The sequence below is a fragment of the Protopterus annectens genome, chromosome 15.part0 (assembly GCF_019279795.1).
Source record: "Protopterus annectens isolate FY-2018-M chromosome 15.part0, PAN1.0, whole genome shotgun sequence".
In the NCBI taxonomy this organism is placed as follows: domain Eukaryota; kingdom Metazoa; phylum Chordata; order Ceratodontiformes; family Protopteridae; genus Protopterus; species Protopterus annectens.
This window is the reverse complement of record NC_056749.1, coordinates 114488397-114509704: the sequence shown is the minus strand read 5'-3', so window position 1 is coordinate 114509704 and position 21308 is coordinate 114488397. Positions and strand designations below refer to the sequence as shown.

General features: G+C 39.0%; 1 protein-coding gene across 4 annotated transcripts in view; it reads right to left on the bottom strand.

The window, feature by feature from the left end:
* The window catches only part of CLCN5 (chloride voltage-gated channel 5), a 1034303-nt gene that overhangs the window by 289226 nt on the left and 723769 nt on the right, over positions 1 to 21308 (bottom strand). For all 4 annotated transcript variants that reach the window (XM_044057498.1, XM_044057499.1, XM_044057500.1 and 1 more), the window contains one exon: positions 8321 to 8863. In XM_044057498.1, coding sequence (XP_043913433.1) covers positions 8321 to 8863 — 543 coding nt within the window. The remainder of the gene's footprint in view (positions 1 to 8320; positions 8864 to 21308) is intronic.

Genomic DNA, 21308 nt, shown 5'->3' with positions numbered 1-21308 from the left:
CTCTCTAGAGCTTAGAACCAGGTTTCTGTGACTGTAGAGATGTCAGCATTTACAAGGGTTGTCAGCATTTACAAGGGTTAACAATGCTTGCAATGAGTGCAGTTTCATGATTAGATTCCTAGCGTTTAGCAGCATAACTTTTAATTTGGGTTTTGTTGAAATTTTTATGTTGGTAGTTTTAACCTCATCATTTTTTCTAAAAAAAGGCACTATGGGGGAGGAAAGTGCCTTTGCCAGAAGCCCAAGTGAGACAGATGCAGGCCATCTCTGGCAAAGCATCGTGGTCTGTTGATCATATCTTCCCAGGCTGTCAGGTACTGGATCCCCCTGGAATGACACCAAAAACTAAGCCAATTGTCAATCATTTTCTGTTTGTATTGATGCATCATTCTGGGTGACGGTAGAATGCTGCTTAAGGCTAGGGACATACCTGCCTGGGACAAATATTCAGTGAGTTCAATCATGTCTCTCTTCATATAGTCCAGGGAGGTATGTCTCGAGTCATTCACACCAACATGGACTATGACAGAGTCATAACAGTACCTGTTGCTGAGAGACTTGAGTGCATGTGTGATATGGTGGATTCTAGCCCCTGACAGACAACTAACCGTGACTTTCTCCTTATCCAGCCTGGTGAGAAGCACATCTGTGTGTCTCACAATGGAGTCCCCTATGACTAATATGTTGGGTTTATGGTTAAGCCTTAGTGGTTGTGAGACATAGGTGTGTGAACTATGCATGGTATGTGGTGCGGAGGGCTGGGGAAATTGCATGTATTTTTGCCTCTGAGGTTTTTGCTTCAGAGGTCTCCTTTGTTTGGGTATGTTTTAACTTACTGTGATAAGAGATGTTGCATGCAGTCAATGCAGCAAGAGCATTTGCATAATTTAAACCAAAGCAAAATGAAATGTAGAAAGTGTTTGAAAGGAGGGCACCTATGGTCTGACTGTAACATGGAGGCACGAAAAGAAGCAAAATAAAGCAGATGATGTGCCTTTAGTTCTGAAAGTAAAACAATGTTTTTTTCTGGGTCTGAGGCTGAATCGGAAAGCAAAATAAAAGTTGGTAAATATGAAAACAGTGAAAATTACTAAAGAACATGTTAAAAGTACTGCAGAAATACATGTAGAAAACTGATTTTAGTGTTTGCAGGCTGAAGGGTAGGGTTTGAGTGTTTGCAGGCTGAAGGGTAGGGTTTGAGTGTTTGCAGGCTGAAGGGTAGGGTAAGGAGAGGTTGATGATGTAAAGAATTCAACAGCTGACAAGAAAAAAACACAGAAAAAAAAAATTAAACGGGGGGGGGGGTTAACACCATACAAAACAGAAAGGAAATGGCAATTTTTTTAAGCTTTCATTGAATATAACCAGTACAGTAAGCTCTCAATTAACTAGAAAAAAGAATCGAAGAAATACAGTACAATTTTCATGTGTTGCACTTTCTGTTTTCCCCTGCAGAAACATACCTTACGTTTTTAGAGCTTTAGAGTTTTAAAAAGGAAGATAGGAATAAATTCCCGCTCCCCAACCTGAGAACAAGTCAAACCAAACAGTCAGGACTATTTTTAATAGTAACTCTCAAGCAACCAGAAACTACAGTTATCCGGTATCTACCAATCCCCATGGGTGCCGGTTAACTGAGAGTTTACTGGATTAAAAGTGAATTAATGACATTTGTACTGTATGAGTGGTACGCAGGCATTTACAACATTACTTCTGTATGTTTGCTGGAAGACAGTGAAATGAGTATGAAAGTTAGAGTTTAAAAAAATGTGGGGAAATAATGTGATTTTGTGAAAGAAAAAAATTTGTCTTTTGAAGAAAGGAAAAAATTTGTGTTGTCAAATATGGACACTCTGGCTGTAGAGGGACTTACCTGTGATACAAGACAGAGGAAAAAGCTGTCCAGAGGAAGAAAAAAAAAGAAATTCAGTAAGTAATACACTGTACACAAATGAAAACAAGAATGAAAGGGACATCTGCACAGGACAGCTACATTCAAAATGAAACAGATTTCTTTTCATTTTCTGTGAGGGGAAAAAAGAAAATATAGGGAGTACAACGACAGTGAGTTTCGCAGATTGTAGCAAGGTGGACAGTTTTCAGTGAAGATAATTAGTAAGGGAGGGGAAAGGATATCAAAAATATACAGTGATAGATCACTGAATACAGTTATATATACTGAATTAGATGTGTTAATGAAAGAAAGAAAGAGTACGTGTGGAAAGCAGAAGCATGAAACCTTTTTATAAAACATGTTCAGAACACTGGCAACAGTTCAAATAAAAGTACAAGCACATTTACTGACAAGCTGACAATGAGTGGCATACAGCTGTTAATGAGCCGGAGTAAGTAAAGGATTGTGTGAAAGGCAGCAGGTGAAAGTAACACACAATATATGAAAAAGTAAAATAGTTATACGAACTGACGAGTGAAAATAACAGATGCGATTTCAAGACAAAGAAATATAAACAATACGTGGTGACATGGTATTTAAGTACAATGGTAAGGAAAGAGGAAGGTCTAATGTTACAGGCAGGAGAGAGGGAGTGTGTTAACATGAAAGAACAGGGAAGTAATGGTGCGTGTGGCAGTATCTGCACAATGCAAGGAAGGGGATACAAAAGTTGACTGAGAGGTACAAAGAACACAAGAGCATATGAAGAATATTATTGTAAGAAGATGAGACACAACAGGGAACAATCTGAAGTAAGCTGTGTGAATATGGGTTAGGGCATTTTTTTTTTAAATGAGAAAAACAGAGTATGAAGTTGAAAGACAGGTTGAGAGATGAAATGATGTGTTTAGGTATAACATGTTTGTTGATAAAAAGACAATGCTACAAAATGCAGTACTGGAAGCAACATTATGCAACAGACTTAAAAAATATATAATGAAAAATTATGCAAAGACGGTACAATGTGGAACCCAGGGAATTACTGCAAGTGGGTGTTTTGGGGATAAAAGGAAAAAAATGCAAAGAATTTGTTAACTATAATAAAGGAAATAATGGATTTATAAACAAGAGGGAGAAAGAAGAAAGTATATAGCTTGTGACACACTGAAAGCAAGTGATAATGTTGATCAGAAACAAATACGGAACACTTTAGAGGACTATGGAATAGTATGAAAGTGGTGAGGATTTCAAATAAGGAACACCTTAGAGGACTATGGAATAGTATGAAAGTGGTGAGGATTTCAAATACGGAACACCTTAGAGGACTATGGAATAGTATGAAAGTGGTGAGGATTTCAAATACGGAACACCTTAGACGACTATGGAATAGTATGAAAGTGGTGAGGATTTCAAATACGGAACACCTTAGAGGACTATGGAATAGTATGAAAGTGGTGAGGATTTCAAATACGGAACACCTTAGAGGACTATGGAATAGTATGAAAGTGGTGAGGATTTCAAATACGGAACACCTTAGAGGACTATGGAATAGTATGAAAGTGGTGAGGATTTCAAAACGGAACACCTTACAGGACTATGGAATAGTATGAAAGTGGTGAGGATTTCAAATACTGAACACCTTAGATGACTATGGAATAGTATGAAAGTGGTGAGGATTTCAAATACGGAACACTTTACAGGACTATGGAATAGTATGAAAGTGGTGAGGATTTCAAATACTGAACACCTTAGATGACTATGGAATAGTATGAAAGTGGTGAGGATTTCAAATACGGAACACTTTACAGGACTATGGAATAGCATGAAAGTGATGAGGATTTCAAATACGGAACACTTTAGAGGACTATGGAATAGTATAAAAGTGGTGAGGATTTCAAATAAGGAGCACCTTAGAGGACTATGGAATAATATGAAAGTGGTGAGGATTTCAAATACGGAACACCTTACAGGACTATGGAATAGTATGAAAGTGGTGAGGATTTCAAATACGGAACACCTTAGAGGACTATGGAATAGTATGAAAGTGGTGAGGATTTCAAATATGGAACACCTTAGAGGACTATGGAATAGTATGAAAGTGGTGAGGATTTCAAATACGGAACACCTTAAAGGACTATGGAATATTATGAAAGTGGTGAGGATTTCAAATACGGAACACCTTAGAGGACTATGGAATAGTATGAAAGTGGTGAGGATTTCAAATACAAAACACCTTAGAGGACTATGGAATAGTATGAAAGTGGTGAGGATTTCAAATACGGAACACCTTAGAGGACTATGGAATAGTATGAAAGTGGTGAGGATTTCAAATACGGAACACCTTACAGGACTATGGAATAGTATGAAAGTGGTGAGGATTTCAAATACGGAACACCTTACAGGACTATGGAATAGTATGAAAGTGGTGAGGATTTTTTTTCAGGGTATTTAGAAAAGTACAGGGGTTAAGGCTCTGGCACATACATGGACAAGTATAAAAACAGAAATGAATAAAGGTGTTTGTTAAAAAAAGTCCACTGAGCACAGTAGCATAATTCAGGTGTGAATCCAGTTATGTTACCCATAAAATGGGGTAGAAATGAAAGCAACAACAAAAAAAAAAAAAGAATAAAAGCTTTTGCAATTAAGTTATGTAGGAGATTTACTTATATTCTTAATTAATAGAAGTGTGGGTAAAGGAAGCAATAAGGCTGCTGGAATATCTAATGTATGTACGATTAGGTTAGAGTAAAGAGGAAAGCAAGGGGCATATGGGTATAGGGTGAAACCAGAAGGGGGGTATATTTTACAAGAAACAAAATTTTAGTACAGGGGGAAGATATACAAAAAAAAATTGGAAGAGATACTGTACTACATAAAATTATCAGCAAACTTATGGAAAATCTATAGATTGAACTTTATGAAAATAGTGTATTTAACATTCAGTATTATTGGAAAAGTTGATATACATGGGAGAAATGTTCATATTTCCAATAGACAGAGAAAAAGAAATTACTAGAAAGTACATCTGTGGTAATACGAGTCATAGGCTGAATCATACAAGAAGGGATGCTGTATATAACAGAAGATAAAAGGTAGATGGATTATTGAATCTAGTACTTTATGTTCCAGAATTATACATATACTGGATTATGAGAACAGTTTTTGTATAAGAAAAGAGATAGTTAAGGAACTTTTTACAACAAAACAAGGGGAATCTGCTGGTGTACCGAAAAGGAAGACATTAATGGAAAAAGGGAGATGGAAGACTACAAAAAAATTAATCAGAGAAGATGAATTTGGAAAAAAGGAAGCACCATGTTATGAGGAGATTAAAGGATTTTTATGGGCTAGATCTTCTGGAATAATTACAAAGTGACTAAAAGGAAAGAAAGAGGTCTTGGACAACGGGAAGGTTTCTTGTGGGTGATTTTGTTAAGGCTTATGAAGTACAAGCACAGGAAAGAAGGCTATGTTACGTTTGTGGGCCAGAAGATACAAAGTAACAATTCAAGCACAGGAAAGAAGGCTATGTTACGTTTGTGGGCCAGAAGATACAAAGTAACATTTTACTATATAATTCAAGCTCAGGAAAGAAGGCTATGTTACGTCTGTGGGCCAGAAGACACAAAGTACATTTTACTATAGAATTCAAGCACAGGAAAGAAGGCTATGTTATATTTGTGGGCCAGAAGATACAAAGTAACATTTTACTATAGAATTCAAGCACAGGAAAGAAGGCTACGTTAAGTTTGTGGGCCAGAAGATACAAAGTAACATTTTACTATAGAATTTACAAGGACAAAAATGATTTGGGAATGTAGCGAAAGGATATTGCAAAGCAAAAACTTAAAAGAAGCAAGGTTGCATATGATCTATGGAGAATATGAAATGAAAAAGAGGGAACAGAAAGATGAGATAGCTAAAGTTTTTTTTTCACTTATCATGGTTCATGCAGAAACATGGATGTGAAGAACTAATGTATAATAAATAAATGGGATATAAAGAATATACTGAAAAATAGATTGCTATAGCAAAAATGTGGAAGGTTGAATGCATTTAAATGTATTAATTTATACGTTTATTATTTTAAATGCTTTCTATATACTTGTCATATACGGCTGTATGTAAATGTTTGAAATTAAAACACCCCTACTTTCTTTGATAAGTGCTGTGGAATGTTTTATACCCACCTAAGCTACCACCACCCTGGGCAGACCACATGTCTGTGTATCAATGACAGGACAGCAAACTCTGGAAGGCAACCCCCACGCTGCACAGCACTGCCAATTTTCAAAATAAATCTTAGCAGCAGTAGCGTAGCTAAGGTGGGACAAGAGGGGCAACAGCTCTGGGCTGTAAATGTTGGGGGAGGGTGTAATCAGCTGCTCCCAATCATTCTTTAATGTAAAGTGGCTTTTAAGGGCAGGTATCGCATTTGCAGTCAAACCTAAGCACAGAAGAGCTCCGTGTGTGGTTTAAACTGCAGCAAACAGTTTGCTACAGTTTAATTTTAGTTTTTATTTATTTTTTTTTTAACAAAAGCCTGAGCACTGTAGCTCTCCAAGCAGGCAGGGTATAAATCATAGCAAATGTTTGCTACATTTGTAGCAAGCAGTTTGCTACAGTATAAAAAAAAAATAACTAAAACATGAGTGCTGTAGTGCTCTGTGCAGGTAGAGTATAAACTGTGGCAAATGTTTGCCTTTTATTTTATTAATTTTAAATAATCTAAATTACAGAGGGGTAGGGGCAGGACACAGAAACGGGACCTGAATGGCTCTGGGTGGGGGCATGTCTTGCATCTGGCCATCTAGTTGGTGTGCCAGTAGAAGGAACGTCAGTTTTTTTTTTTTTTTTTTGCTGTGGAGGGGGGGAGGGGGGCACGTAGATCTAACTGTAAGCCAATCACTTATAGCTTATTACAGTGAAATGCCTCCCTCCCTTTTTTTTTGCTCTTCACCTGAAGAGCTGAGGGAGTGGGGCACTGATTCACAGCATCAACCAAGGGCACTAATTGAACCAGTTATGCTTCTGCTTAGCAGTTGATATTGGGGAAAAAAGCCACAGTCTACATATTTTTCAGAAACAAAGGCCAGCATGATACATTATCACACAGCCTGACCAAGAATGCACCCTGGCAGCCGTGAACAGATGTTATGAGCTACTCTCACCCCCCCCAGCACTCGCCTGATTTATCAGAGTGCTAGTTCTCTATGTGGACTACATCTCTCCATTACATCCCTGGTCTATACCATGGATCGTATGCAGAAGGCTCCTAAGCGACACCCTCCACCCCTTGGATGGGCATGCTCACCCCTCCTTGCCAGCACATCAGATGACATTGACGCTAATCCAACCTGAGTTGCCTGGACCATAGTTACGGCTTTATCCCTCTACACCACAGCAACGGCCCCAGTCTGTCACATTTTGAGCCACTGACACTAAATTCTGTTCCTATATCCCATTTAGGTACATGGCTGAACATGCATGCATGCCTGGGGTGGACATTAGAATCTCTGCCAAAAAACAGAGAACATATGGAGATGTCTCCATCAAGGGGAAGCAGGGCCTTTTTAAGGTTGTGTCCTTTATGGATGCAGGTGACACCTCCTCTCTAAGACATATTGCAATCCTCTCCAAGGCTCATTACACTCCTTTCACTGTGTATCTAAAAGGCATGCACAAGAAAACCAGAGCAGCAGAAAGAAAAAAAACTGTCTTCCTCATCAATAATGTCAATAATGTTCAGCATTAAACTCCTGCCCCAAGGCCAACGAATAAGTCTCAGGCCTCAATCTCATGAAGGGATGAGTACAGAGGCCTGATAGTCAAGTGAGGGGCTGCAATATGAAAAAGGTACAAAAAAGTGAACAGTATAAATTAACACGTTTTGTGCAGGTGGGCTGAGGCCCCTCATTTCTTTCACCCTGAGTCAGTGTAACCCTGGAGGTAATACATTTACAAATTATAGTATAGGCAAGCATACTCCTCACTGCAAAACACAAGCATTTAGGATCACAGGAATTTATGTAAACCACATTATCAGGATACACACACCAGGACAGTAAGCTCAGGAAACCAGGCAGCACTATATCAAAGCAACTGTATTCCCAACAACTGATTTTGTACACCCTATACCCCAATTACCTGTTCTTTGACATTCTCCCCAAAACACTCTCCTACTAAACATCAAGATGCAGAACACATCCCCCAAAATTCATTTTCCATTTAGTTTTGTTATTCTGAAAATAACATGGAAAAACAAAAGTAATCATCCATTGGCCTTACTTAAAAAAGCATGTGGACTACACAAAAATGCAAGTATCATTCAAATGAGAAACAAACATAAAGGCAACTGATTACACATCAGCACAACAAACGGTATTCAGAGTGCTCTTAGAAACAGAGCCTTCACTGCCTCACCTTCATGCCAAATGTAAAAATTGTGATAATTATTTTGAAGATCAGAGCCAGTGACAACTGCCACATCGCTGTGTAGACTCCAGTGCTGGCTGGCCTGTCAGGAAGGATGTCGACATTCGTACTGTTAAATACATTCACGTAGTCACAGAGCTGGGAGGAATCTAATAATCCACAGTCATTAAAGAGTTCCGAGATGAGCTCACTGGTGCTTATCCGAGTGTATTCATTAGGAAACGCCAAAATAGCAGTTATGGCAGTCACAACTAACACCTCCACCACTGGGTACTTACCCAACTTAGTAGTCTTACGTCTCCTGCACCAAGCAATATTGGTACGAATAAAGAAGGCCCCCCACACTCCACCAAATATTCCCAACAGAATAAATGGAATGAGTTCTATAAGATGCCACGGAGTATGGAACTCCACGTAGAAAAGCACCAAGCGACTATTTCCAAAAGGGTTGATGGAACGAAGTGTAAATGCTGCTACTAAGGCCGCAAAAAAAGACCTCCACAAAGTTTTCAGAGGAAAATAATAACTGACCTACAATGCAAAAGGAAATTATTAGCTTTCTGCATTCTTCAAAATGTACACAATAACAGTACTTCATACTGTCGCGAAAGATCAGATGCAACATCTTTCAAATCTAGTCAGGCATCTATGCAATTAAAGACCCAATAAGCAGTAATAAAAGGTGATCACTACATTTCATAGCATGGATGCAAAACAAACGTTTTCAGTCACCATGTTTTGTGCACATACTTTACTCTGAAAGACATTTTTTTCAAACACTACTAATAAACCCTCCCTGCCCTGCCTGCATAAACAAAAAACACCTAATTTGCTAGCCAGTCAGTGTTAGAAAGGCCAATTTTGCAGTAATTCACAAGTAATCAAATTAGACATTCACTTGTTTGCTGCAATCAAGTCATAGTGTACACCCTGGATATGAAGACTTCAGAGTCGATTATACAAAAAGTGAAACTTCCTGCATGCAAGAGTATGGCTTAAAAACAATTCTGTTTTGTTTAAAACAGCGGCAAAGTTTTTGTTTCACTGACATGGTTTTTCAGTAGCATACCTTCTGATACACCACTTACAAGTCATTCAGATCGATTTGCTGTTCAAATAGGTGTGCTGGGTAACTTCACATGCTTTACATATTATCCTCACCCAAATAAGCCTCAGCCTACAAGAGTACGCACCCTTCAAATCTGTGAGCTTGTACTTCCCTACCTGCTATCAGTAATCTTGTCTCATACATCAATACAAAGTGCATGGAATAGAATACAGGCATGCATAAAAACCAGAAAAGACCAAAAAAATGATAACAGTGAAAGAGCACAATGTACAACCCCCCCACCAACAACTCTTAACCTCATAGTGCAAGAAATCTGGGCAAATCCTAAAATAATGGGGAGACAAGGGCCCAAAATAGGGGCAGATTTTAAACATTGCTCTTTTAAACTTAGAACGCTGATAGAACAACAGGGTGCATCTTAGTATGCATTTTCTATGCATACAAACTCTAAAACTCAAGTGTGCAGTTATTCAATGATTTCAGTCCTTAGTGATTTGCCTAAAAACGTGACTTTTATGAGGAACAGACCAAAAATATGAGGCAAAAAGCTGGGTATTCTGTGAAAATCTGGATAGTTAAGAGGTATGACACACACACACACACACACACACACACACACACACACACACACACACACACACTACTGATTGTAGCAAATTAGTAAGTGGCCCCTTGTGAACATGACTGAACTAGTCACCATGTTTTGCTTATCAGCTGCTAATTAGATTCATTCTGCAATTGCAGGTTTGATTCCTTCCATCTCCACTGTTGACCCTCCTCACCTTTAAAGTGTGCAAACTCCTCTCTCACCACACAATGGTGGAACAGTTAAAACAGGCAAAATAAAGAATGATTCACATGGAGGTCTAACTCATCCTTGATGGACAAGTGTCAACCTGGCCTTAGGACTACTCTGATTTTATGAAAGACTAAGCAAGTTTTTTTCTAAAGAAAGCTTGTAGCTATCTTATTCCTGTAGTCATGGTCAAAGCCAAGAAAAAAAATCTTCTAAATCATATATTTCAGCTCTGCTGAAGTTCTGATGCTGCAGACACAGGCAACTAATTGCAACATTTGCAACATGTTGAGCTACTATCACAGGTGTCAGTGTCAGAAGGTTTAGCGGAAGAGGGAGATAAGTTTGAGTGAGGGGTTCAGGTTTGCCTCTTCTAGACAGCAAGCGACACAGCTACACTACAACAAGAAAGGTCCAAATAAGGGTGCCAAGTTCTGCATAAACTACATACAATTCTGAGCTACTTATTCTATGTACAAACTGTTAGGAAATAACAGATCTACAAAGACACTACCACAAATATGTTTTTTTTTTTTTTTTTTTTACATAAATGGGGCGGTAACAATTCTGGCATTTAAAATCAAGACAAATTAACACAGAGTTCTTTACCACACACATCAGTGTTCATCTCAGTGCAGTGCATGTGCAAGAAAGCAGAAATCCTCAGTTAGATGAATATAGTGAGCAAAGCTCTCTGCAGTTAGAAGGGATTGGAAAAGACACAAATCAAATAATGCCTGGTTGGTCTTTTAAGTGTTAGTACATTTTCTGGTCCACTTCATATTTTTGTAAGCAGTTTTTAGGGACTATTCATGCATCTTTCTAAACCCTCTTAAATGTAGACAGTTCAACCTGCATTCATGTCTGGGACCTCTTAATACCTGAAGACCTACATTAGTGCTCCTAGCCTAACAGTTACAGGTCTCTGGTCACTACTGTATAGACCACAAATACATCAGAAACCAGTTGTCTCCAGTTGGTGCTGCTACAACCCAACCAGAAGGGGCGCAGCAATTTACTTACTAAAACGTTTAGTGGCCTAAAGACCCTAGGATACCAAGACAGACCCAATATCCTAGCTGTATAGTGCGCATCCAGTAGGATATTACATGGTGATCTGCATCTTGCAGTCTGCTACCTACAGGATGCAACCTTCCTGTACCACTTGCCTCTCCTTAAGACCAACAGTTATACAAAGACTAGATTTAAAGAGGAACTAATTTATTACCCATCATTTAACTCTTCACTGGAATAAAAAAGAAGTTACGTACTTACTATTAGGTTCCATCTGCGTTGTTCAGTTTCATTCTTCCTCAACTGATGGGTTCAGTTCCAATCCTCAGATCCGACTCAGCCACTACGTCACAAGACGGGTTGCCAACTGGCTTACAGACAGAACTCACGCAGTAAGAATAGCGGGCTTCAGGTCAGACTCTAAACCAGTCACAAGTTGTGTCCCGCAAGGCTCGGTTCTGGGACCCCTACTGTTCAGCACATATTTCTCAGAGGTACAGGCAAACACAGGAGGACTATGGCTAACCAAGTTCGCTGATGACTGTAAACTAGGAGCCATAATTGACTCTCCGGCTGACACAAACATCCTTCAAAAGGGCCTTACTGAGACAGACACATGGTGTCAAAGTCATGGCCTCAAGCTAATTGCCAAAAAATGCATAGTCATCTTGTTTGGAAAAAACAAAACCGCCACAAATTACCACACAGGCAGCAGCCCCCTTAATACAGAAGAGGTAATAAGAGACCTGGAGACCCAGGTAGATAGTAATCTCTCCTTTGACAATCATATTGCCAAAGTAGTTAGGAAATCCTTCTATGTGGCCCATCTAATTACTAAGGGGTACGCATCTAGAAATAAAGAGGTTATAGTGCCCCTCTACTTGTCACTCATCAGACCCATCATAGAGTACAATGCCCCATTTGGGATGTACCTCACAAGACACTTCCAACAGCTGGAAAGACCACAAAAGCACCTCATCAAGAGGATTACTGGCCTCAAACATATGTCCAATGCAGCCCGACTGAAAAAACTCCAGCTGTACTCAGTGGCATATCGCTTACTGAGAGGTGATCTCTGCCTGACTTACAAAGGCATATCCAACTCAGAATTGATGGACATGCTCCACCTAAAGAAATCCAAGTCACTGCAAGCCACATGCTCTAGTGAGCTAAACTACACCACAACAATAAACAGAACATGCTGGAGGGGATAGATTCCTGTCACAGAGACTTCCCCATGCTTTGGAACAAAATTCCTAACTACATTAGCAGAGCCCCTCACTAACACTCTTCAAGAGAAGTCTTGACGAGTGGATGGGTAACAGAAAATACACCCCTGGGATCACTTCATTGGCTCTGCTTGACAGAGGCTCAGGTAATTAATCAACGGGGTGGCGAAAGCCGACACACTCTGGCTAGGCTTATACATGCCCTCGGGCAGATAGCCTAGTACCTACCTATGAACCTATAAAGGTCATGGCAAACAAAACTCTTGAGATTCTTCCTTATCCATAATGCACCAACACTAAAGTACCTCAGATCTTGTTTGCTGATTTTTACCAGAAATGAAATATTTACTGTGCATAGATTAGGAGGTGTAAAAATGCATGCAATCAATACAGAAATAGACCATATCTGGAGCTCAATATAAAGGATAGTGATGTCCCTTAAAAAAATCATTCTTCCATAAGTTTGCAAATAGAAAAGATAGGGCTTGGTGGGCAGGAAGGTGAGGAAGAATGAAAATGGACAACATAGATGGAACATTATGGTAAGTACATAACTTCTTTATCTGATGATGTCCATTTTCATTCTATACTCAACTAATGGGACAGAATCCCCAGTTACCTAAAATCCCTGATGGACACTAAGGAAGGATACTCCAGTGCACAACTGAACCAAATGATGCTCTACCTCTGGAGACCAGATCCAGTTTGCAATGATTAACAAAACTATGGGGAGTAGCCCAAGTTGCTGCTGCATATATGTCATCCATGGACATTCTGGAAAAGAAAACTGAAGAAGTTGCCATGAATCCAGTTGAATGAGCTTGTACTGGTTGCTGTACGGTAAAACCCAATTTTTTTAAAATAAATGATATAATATACAATCTGTTAATCATCTATTTTCCATTTTAGCAACCAAGCTCTAGAGTGATTTAGCGGCAAGACAAACAGATAAAGACCAATAACATATGATGCAAGTGCCTGAAAATGGAAATGTAGTGGTATGTGTTTTTGTAAAGCATGAACATGGTGCATAGTGACCCTGTTTTAAATAATGTCTGAATATGGGACTGTAGTGCAGAGGTGCAGGTACCGTACAAAAGGGGAGGGTTAATGCAAGCCCTGCAGGGACAGTGTGGATGTACACAAAAGTGGTGCTCTATCTGAGAGTGAGTTATAGAAGATTATGATCGGGTCACCAATCCTAGCCAAGAAGATACGTTCAAGACATGGATACCAACAGATTCACTTTAAAAGCAGAGCGAAGAGCACATAAGTTGGTCATGACTAGAGAGGCCCGATCATAATTCATTTTGTATAAGACACAGCTTTTGCTACTCTGATGTACCACTAGTTATAGAAAGGCATACAGCTTTTAGCACTACCATACAGGCAATGGTCAGAAGGACTTCAACTTTTTTGTGAGAGATTTACCGCTTTTAGCTTCTTGCTGATGTTCTCTAGCATCTGCCACTGGCCACTGTTATCTCTAGTGCAAGACTAGCGCTTACCAGTGTTAAGATGTGCTTAACAAAACTTTTAAGAACCTTTCTTACATCAGCTGTCTTTTCCTTGAATTTGGAACATAATCATGGTGTTCCATCTAATACAACATGTTTCTGATCATCATATATATGAAGCTACAGCCTGAATTTCTGCCCACACATTCACAAATGCTGCAAATCAAGTACTCAGCCTATGGGCAGGGCAGTCATGAAAGAATTCCAAGGGACAACATTTTCCCATGGTGTTCCTTGTTATCAGGCAACATAAAATGTAAACAGTTACTTGGGTGTCAACAGCAATTACATTTTTTATTGTTTATTTTTCAATAATTACACTTTTAGCCCCTACAGCAGTTAAATCTAAACTAAGTAACCAGTTTATGAAGTAATATATGCAGATGCAAGACAGAAGACTAGTTATACCAGAAGGATATCTAACTGCTGGAAAAATTAGAAGTCCACTTCTTTTACTGCAGAAAATCTCTCCCTTAGTCAGCTCCATGGTACAGAAACACAAAAGCCTTGACTATGATCCAGATGACCTGGCTTCTACTAGTGAAGCAGGCACTGAAGAATTCCATGGCACTAGAAATTGAGGCAATGCCTGCTTAACTCTTTCAGGCAAAGAGTGCAAGGACATGTTTTATATGTTCCAAAGATCCTACACTCTGATGGTGATACCACAGTTATAATGAAGGTGATACCACTGTTAAAATTAAAAGACTGCTGTGGTAGGTGGGTGACCCCTGAAGGGGCTTGTCTCCACTTTTGTAGGAAAGCTATTGATCAGGGCATACAGAAAAGCCCTAATGCAATCACCATACAAGACACTGTAGGTTGCCTAGCTCCTCTTCTTTCCATCAATAGCTGCTTCACTTGGAGTTAATGTATTTTTTTATCAGCATTCAACTTGAATCTAGCATTGCCATTGGTCAGATATATTGTTTAAGCTTACAAACTTGCCATACTACTGTTAGCTCCAACATTTCATCTCAAGATCTGGAGGTCCCATGAGGCAGGGTCATTCTGAGGCCAGAGGTTGGAGATGATATTAGAAGCACCTACCAACTGATGGATAAAAAGAAAATCCCACTATATTGAAGATTTGAGGCAGTTTATCCACTATTCTACTGTTACTACACTATTAATACCACATTTAAAACTTGTGTAGCTTCCTTTCTAGAAGGATCGACCACTACTCAGCCATAAATAACTGCAATACTTTTAGCAACGTGTGTGAATTAGTATACCTAGAAGAAAGCAGCCACTAGTTGAAGCCACTTATAGAGCTCAAAATGCTGTCTTTGGCCACATACCTTTTTAAGTTCACAAATTTGCCTTACTACTTTTAGCTATGCTCTTTGGCACATTCCTCTGAACATTTTAACTTGTGCTTGATGCTCATTTACCTAGTCAGATCATGGCTTTGGGTAAAACTCATCTTTACAGCTGCTTTAATTTTGTTATAGCCCTAACTCCACAGTCTGTTTGGTCTCTGTCTTTTGGACTTCATCTAAGTGCGAGTAGGACTTTCATTGTGAGAGGTCTCTCCATTTTCCATTGTCTTCTAGATGGCCAAAGTTCGTACTAAAGTCACAAGAATAAGCATTCATCCAACCTTGAAATTCTCTCACAAGACTTCACTACGCCTCTTGCCTAGGAGTGATGTGTTCAGCACTATCTGCTCCTCACAGAGTCTGGTTTCGGTCTTTGCCTGATTTGTTTTAGCATCACATGATATCACAGAGCAAGTTCCTAACAGCTAGAATTTATGCTGTTGCACTAATCTGGAGGCATTCCATCTTAAATTACTTCTGCATTTCAAAATACTATCTCCACAGAATCTGTAAAAATTCACCCACCCACTGTGACTGCCACTGCAGATATTTTGACCTCCTCAAGTATCATCAGGGGCATTATCTGAAGGTCACCATAGCACTTTAGCACAATGCATGTAGGTCTGCTCCTGCTTGTGGTGAGGTGTACATGACTCCAGTCAGCCTGCCTAGGAGGACTTTTTCCCTCCTTAAATCCTCCATTAATAAATGACCCTGTAATATAGGGAAATACTGCCAGCCCAGCTATATGGAATTTTGTAAATAATTCTATGTCATTTGTGAATATTGATATGATTTATACAGAAATGTATGTTATGTACTGAGCTAAAATGTAACCACTGCATGCCCTGCTGACATAGAACAGAAATGCATATAAACTATATATATATATAATAGTAGAAACTGGAACATACAGAGTTAACTTGCAAAACTTCAAGAAAATATGCTGAAATTAAAGTGTTTTGTGATTGTGCTATAATAGTTTCAATGCAGCAAGGAGACAGGATGTCTAGAACTAGGCTGCCTTCTGCATCGATTTGTGTTTTATTGTTTTATGTTCTCTAGCATGTGCAAATATCTGAAGACTATGTATTTTCACAGAGAGCTGCTAAATTCTGTTAGTCTCTGACAAAAGGGGTTTAGCTTGGAGACTGAAGTCAGGTGACAAGAAGTTGATGTCAGTAGTTTTGTTTGGATTTTACTACTTTTTACCACTGTACCTTTACTCTGGTTGCTGTTTTTGGTTTTGATTGGTTTAGAGTAACATTACACAGTAGGACTGTGCACCCTTTGTTAAGGGCCTACAGTAGAAAAGAGTGGTTGGTGGCAGTGATAACTACCTTATAGTCTGGGCAGAAGGGACATAGCTAGCAAACCTGTGCCAGCCTTCCCCAGGTGTGTGTGGGGTGTTTGTATATAAATCAAATCTCAAAGTGTGGGGTGTGTCAGCTACTTGGGCAGGGATACGAAGCGCTGGTTGGACAGAGAGGGTGGTGGAGATTTTGGCTTAACCACTCAGCTGAGATCTCAAACCTTTATCTTTGCCAGTGGGGAGTCTTATTGGGGATATGTAGAAAGAGGGAGAAACCAGCCCCAGACTGACTGTGGTCTCTGTGCTCTTAAGGGAAATTGCACTTACTGTGTGTATACTTGTCTTCCTCCCAATGTGTACATCCCCTAGCTGTTGCCAGTGGTGAGGATTGAGGCTCCTTGATTACTGGGCCAGTGCAGGGGGATCACAAACATGTTAACCTGCTTTCCAATAACTTATTCATCTACATATGATATGCTTTACATCATGGGGTCCTGCAGTCATCTGCAAACTTACTCAGACAGAGAAATAGCTGCCAAAAGGAGAGGTCCCAGAACAGAACCCTGGGGTCTCCCCTGGTGACTGGTCTCTTTGTGATGATAACTTGCCCTAGTTTGATTTCCTGCATCCTATCTAAGTCATTTGGCAATCCACTGGGTGTCACAGGGGTTTACTCCCAGTTTATTTAGCTTTTCTACTATGCCTGAGTGGGTGATTGTGCCAAAAGCTTTGGTCAGGTCAAAGTTTGCGGTGTATGCATGGTTTTACCTTTATTAATTGCTTTGGTGACCTTTTCAAAAATGTCCACCAAGTTGAGTAAGCATGACCTGCCCTTGATGAATCCAAACTGAGGCGAGTCAGTGTTTGGAGGTTTCTAATGCCTTTATTGATCAATTCCATGATAAATCCTTCCATGGCTTTGCACATGAGGCTGGTCAGACTTACAGGTCTGTAATTGACTGGGCAGGAGAATGACTGTAGCTGTTCTCCATTCACTTGGTACAAAACCTATTTGGAAACCAAGGTTGAAAAGTGTTGTTAAGGAGCAGCTAAGTCAGGTAAGATGGGCTTGTAAGGAGTGGAGTTTCTTTTCTAGGATCCTACCATTGATCAGAAGCATCTTCATATGTTCCTTTGCTTGGTTTGTTATGTTGATAGATTTATCATGTTGGTATTGCCTAAGACGACACTGTGGTGGTGGACAATATCCTTGCCAATAATTAAAACCAGATGAGACAGATGTAGGCCTTCCCTGGTGAAGCAGCATGGTCTTTTGATCATATCCTCACAGACTGATAAATACTGGACCCCCCCCCCGACTGACACCAAAACCTAAACCAATTATTGAAGCAAATTATTTTTTTTTTGTTCATTCTGTGGCATCATCTTTGGAGAAGGTAGAATGCTGCTCAATACTAGGATCATAACTACCTTAGAGACAGTCTGAGAGCTCAATCATGTCTCTCTTCATATTGTCCAGGGAGGTACACATCAAGACATTAACATGATCTCTGGCAGACATACCAGTACTCGCTGTTCAAGTACTGGAGTGTGTCCATTGTTCTAATGAATCCTGGAAAAAGACAAGCAACATCACTCTTTCCTTCTTGCTCAGCCTGTTAAGACATACATCTGCATGTCTTACAATGGAGCATCCTATAACAGGAATGTTTGGTTGGATCGATGCATGCCTTACAGCCTCAGCATCTGTGACTTTGGGACTCCTTGTGTTATCAAAGGTGGTACGCTTAATATGCAGTGTGTGCTTTGTGCCTCTGTTGTTTTTTTACAGGTCTTTGAGATTTAGGCAAGTTAATCATAAGAACTTCAGCATATCATAAGTTGTGTGCATTGCTATGGCCTTGGTGAGGTGTGGCAAGTGGTGTAATGCTGACAATTATGGTGGCAAAGTTTACTGTGTCTGAAGTTTTTGACACCAAGGATATTGCATACATACATCTCTCACAAAATGTTGAGTAACAGATGATCATGAGACAATTCTTGCACTGTCTCAAGATACCCATCTCAATCAGGCTAGCTACAGAAGTTATGGTGATGTGCTGGTCCATGTTTCTGACAGGAATGATTTAGGCAGCAGGATGACTATAAATGCTTGGAGTTTGGTTTCTTTAAGATAATACTTGGGTGGACTTGTTACTGAAAATATAAAGATAAATACAAAACAACAAGCCTGGACACCTCCTTCTGTCACCAGGAGGAACCAGATGACTTTGTTAAACTTGTGGGTGAACTATAAAGCATAAACCTCACATTATGTCATTAATGTTTAGGAGGACACTAAAGTGAAAACAGAAGTAACTACGTATAACAATGTTTGTTCTTATTAGTAGAAAACATTTAATATAAACTGCATGCTACGTTGCAAAGCAGTTTTGCAAGAATACATAGTCAGGGACATTTTAAATGTGTGTGAGGGTGAGTCTTTTCAGTGACTGCTGAATGCGGTTAAAGACATTAATGTAAACAAGTACCTTTTTTGAGATGTAAGAAATGTCGGCTTTACAGTACAACAACAGAAGCAAGTCTAGACAGAAGCAAGGTTAAGCTAATATAATATAGGAATCTTGGGCTGCTGGGGTGAGAGGTAAGGTGTAAAAGTGTACTGATTATATTACATGTATAATTAAGATGATGGTTTCTCTTGATTTTACAAGAATGAGTGTCTAGATTACTGTCCTTGGCATATGCTATAAGCAAGTGTTTTTTTGTAAGTAAATATGCTTGAAAAATCAGACAAAATGCTAAAAGCTATGAAAATACTAGGATTCCTGCATATGCAAAGATATTGACTTTTTTCATTAACAAATGTAGTAAGTGAGAGACAAGAAGTCTACAGCTGAAGAAGTTAGCTAAGTGAATTCTGTACATGCTGTTCACAGTGAAATTTAGAAAGATTCCTTCATGCATCTGCAAAATTGTTAGTTTTTTTGCCTCAGAGATGACTACTTTTACATGGAAACAAGCTGTCTGCAGGTGCAAGTAATTAACTTTGAGTGTTCTGAGCATTCTTTACTGAGGGAAATGCACATTTTAAAGGTAGAATGGCAAGCAGTTGAGTGAAAAATATGTTTAAATTATGGGAAGAAATTAAGTGATGACAGCCTTAATACTTTAATGCATTTAACAGAGCAGTGCATTTAGTTTTACTTAAAGGTACATACTGCACTTTTTCTTATGGATTACAGTTAATATTTTCTGAAGGCTTACAAACTGTTTTTCACATCTGGGAGGGGGTTAAGGTAAGAAAAGAACAGGCAATTGATTTAAGTGAGAACACAGGCTGTAACATGTTGTTTTAGCAAGTGTAACCTTAATATTAGGTTATGCCTGTGAGTGCAGCTGTCAGTTTGGTGGCAATTGTTCTTATCTGGAAGGGTAAACTTAACTTTTTGAAAATATACACAGTTATGTGTGTTTGTTTCAAGTTAATAGGGGATGGGGTGTTTTGAAAATGTAGTTAGGTGTTTGAGGGTTTTCATTAAACATATATCACATTTTTCAAGACTTTTTTGTTTTAAACAGAGATGAGAAAAAACAACAATAGTATAAAAGATCAGCCTACCATGCAAGACAAGAGTTGGAAAATACATATTAAAAAACTGTCATATATCGTGACTTTTGGCTTTTCCCGGTTAGGGGTCGCCACAATGGAACTCCGGTCCACTAATGATTGGCAGTAGAGTTTTACGTGCTGGCTTGCGGGCCTAACACACAATCTTCAATGAAGGAACACCCGTTCACGCATGTCGCCACACAGAAGACGCTCTAACTGAGAATCGAATGGGCAACATCTAACTGTGATATATAATAAATGAAAACAATACTTTATCAAAATGGCTACTTTATGCATAGTACCTTGAAATGTAAATGGTCGTACAGGCATAGAAAAAAGAAGACTGTACCAAATCATTAAGAAATAGAGTGCAAACAGGAATTCTGAATGAGGTACATTTGAAAAGAAATGAACACGTGAATTTGACAAAAACAGGAGTTCAGGATGGACATTCAGCAGAATATCAGGGATAACAGAAAAGGGAAGAAATAATACTGACTGCTAGAGAAGCTCCAATAGTGACTGAAGAGGGTAAAAAGGCAATAATGGTAGATTTGTGGTAGTAAGGGGCTATTGACAGGGAAGTAGGATTAGGCTAACATGTATTTATATTCCAGCAAAAAGTTTTGTGGAGCTTAAGAAAATTTTGTAAGAAATAATCAACTTTCAGCAGCAAATATTACTTCTAGTGGGGACTGGGACATGATTTGCAATAGTGAGAATGAATCGGGGAACCTATAAGTGAAAATATAACAGAAGAGGGTAGATTTCTGAATACATTTGTACAAATATTTGATATGGAAGATATGCATTCAGTACTACGAACTCTGCCAGAATTTACATTTTGTTCCCAAGATACAATAACTGGGCTACACAGGATAGGGAACTACATTTAATTTAAAGCTCTGACACACATCCAATAACTATTTCATATCATGCACGCATAAAAAACAAGATAAAAATGCAGGGCAATGAAGTAAAACGAGCCACTAGCACATTCCCACTTACCTATTAAAAAAGAGGAATTTAAGGAATGGCTAGTGAAAATTATTATTATTATTAGGGAAGATAGAAATTTCTTCAGAAGAGATGGCTAGTGAATGAGATTAAATGAAAATGCAGTTTAAAATAGGGTAGAAAGAC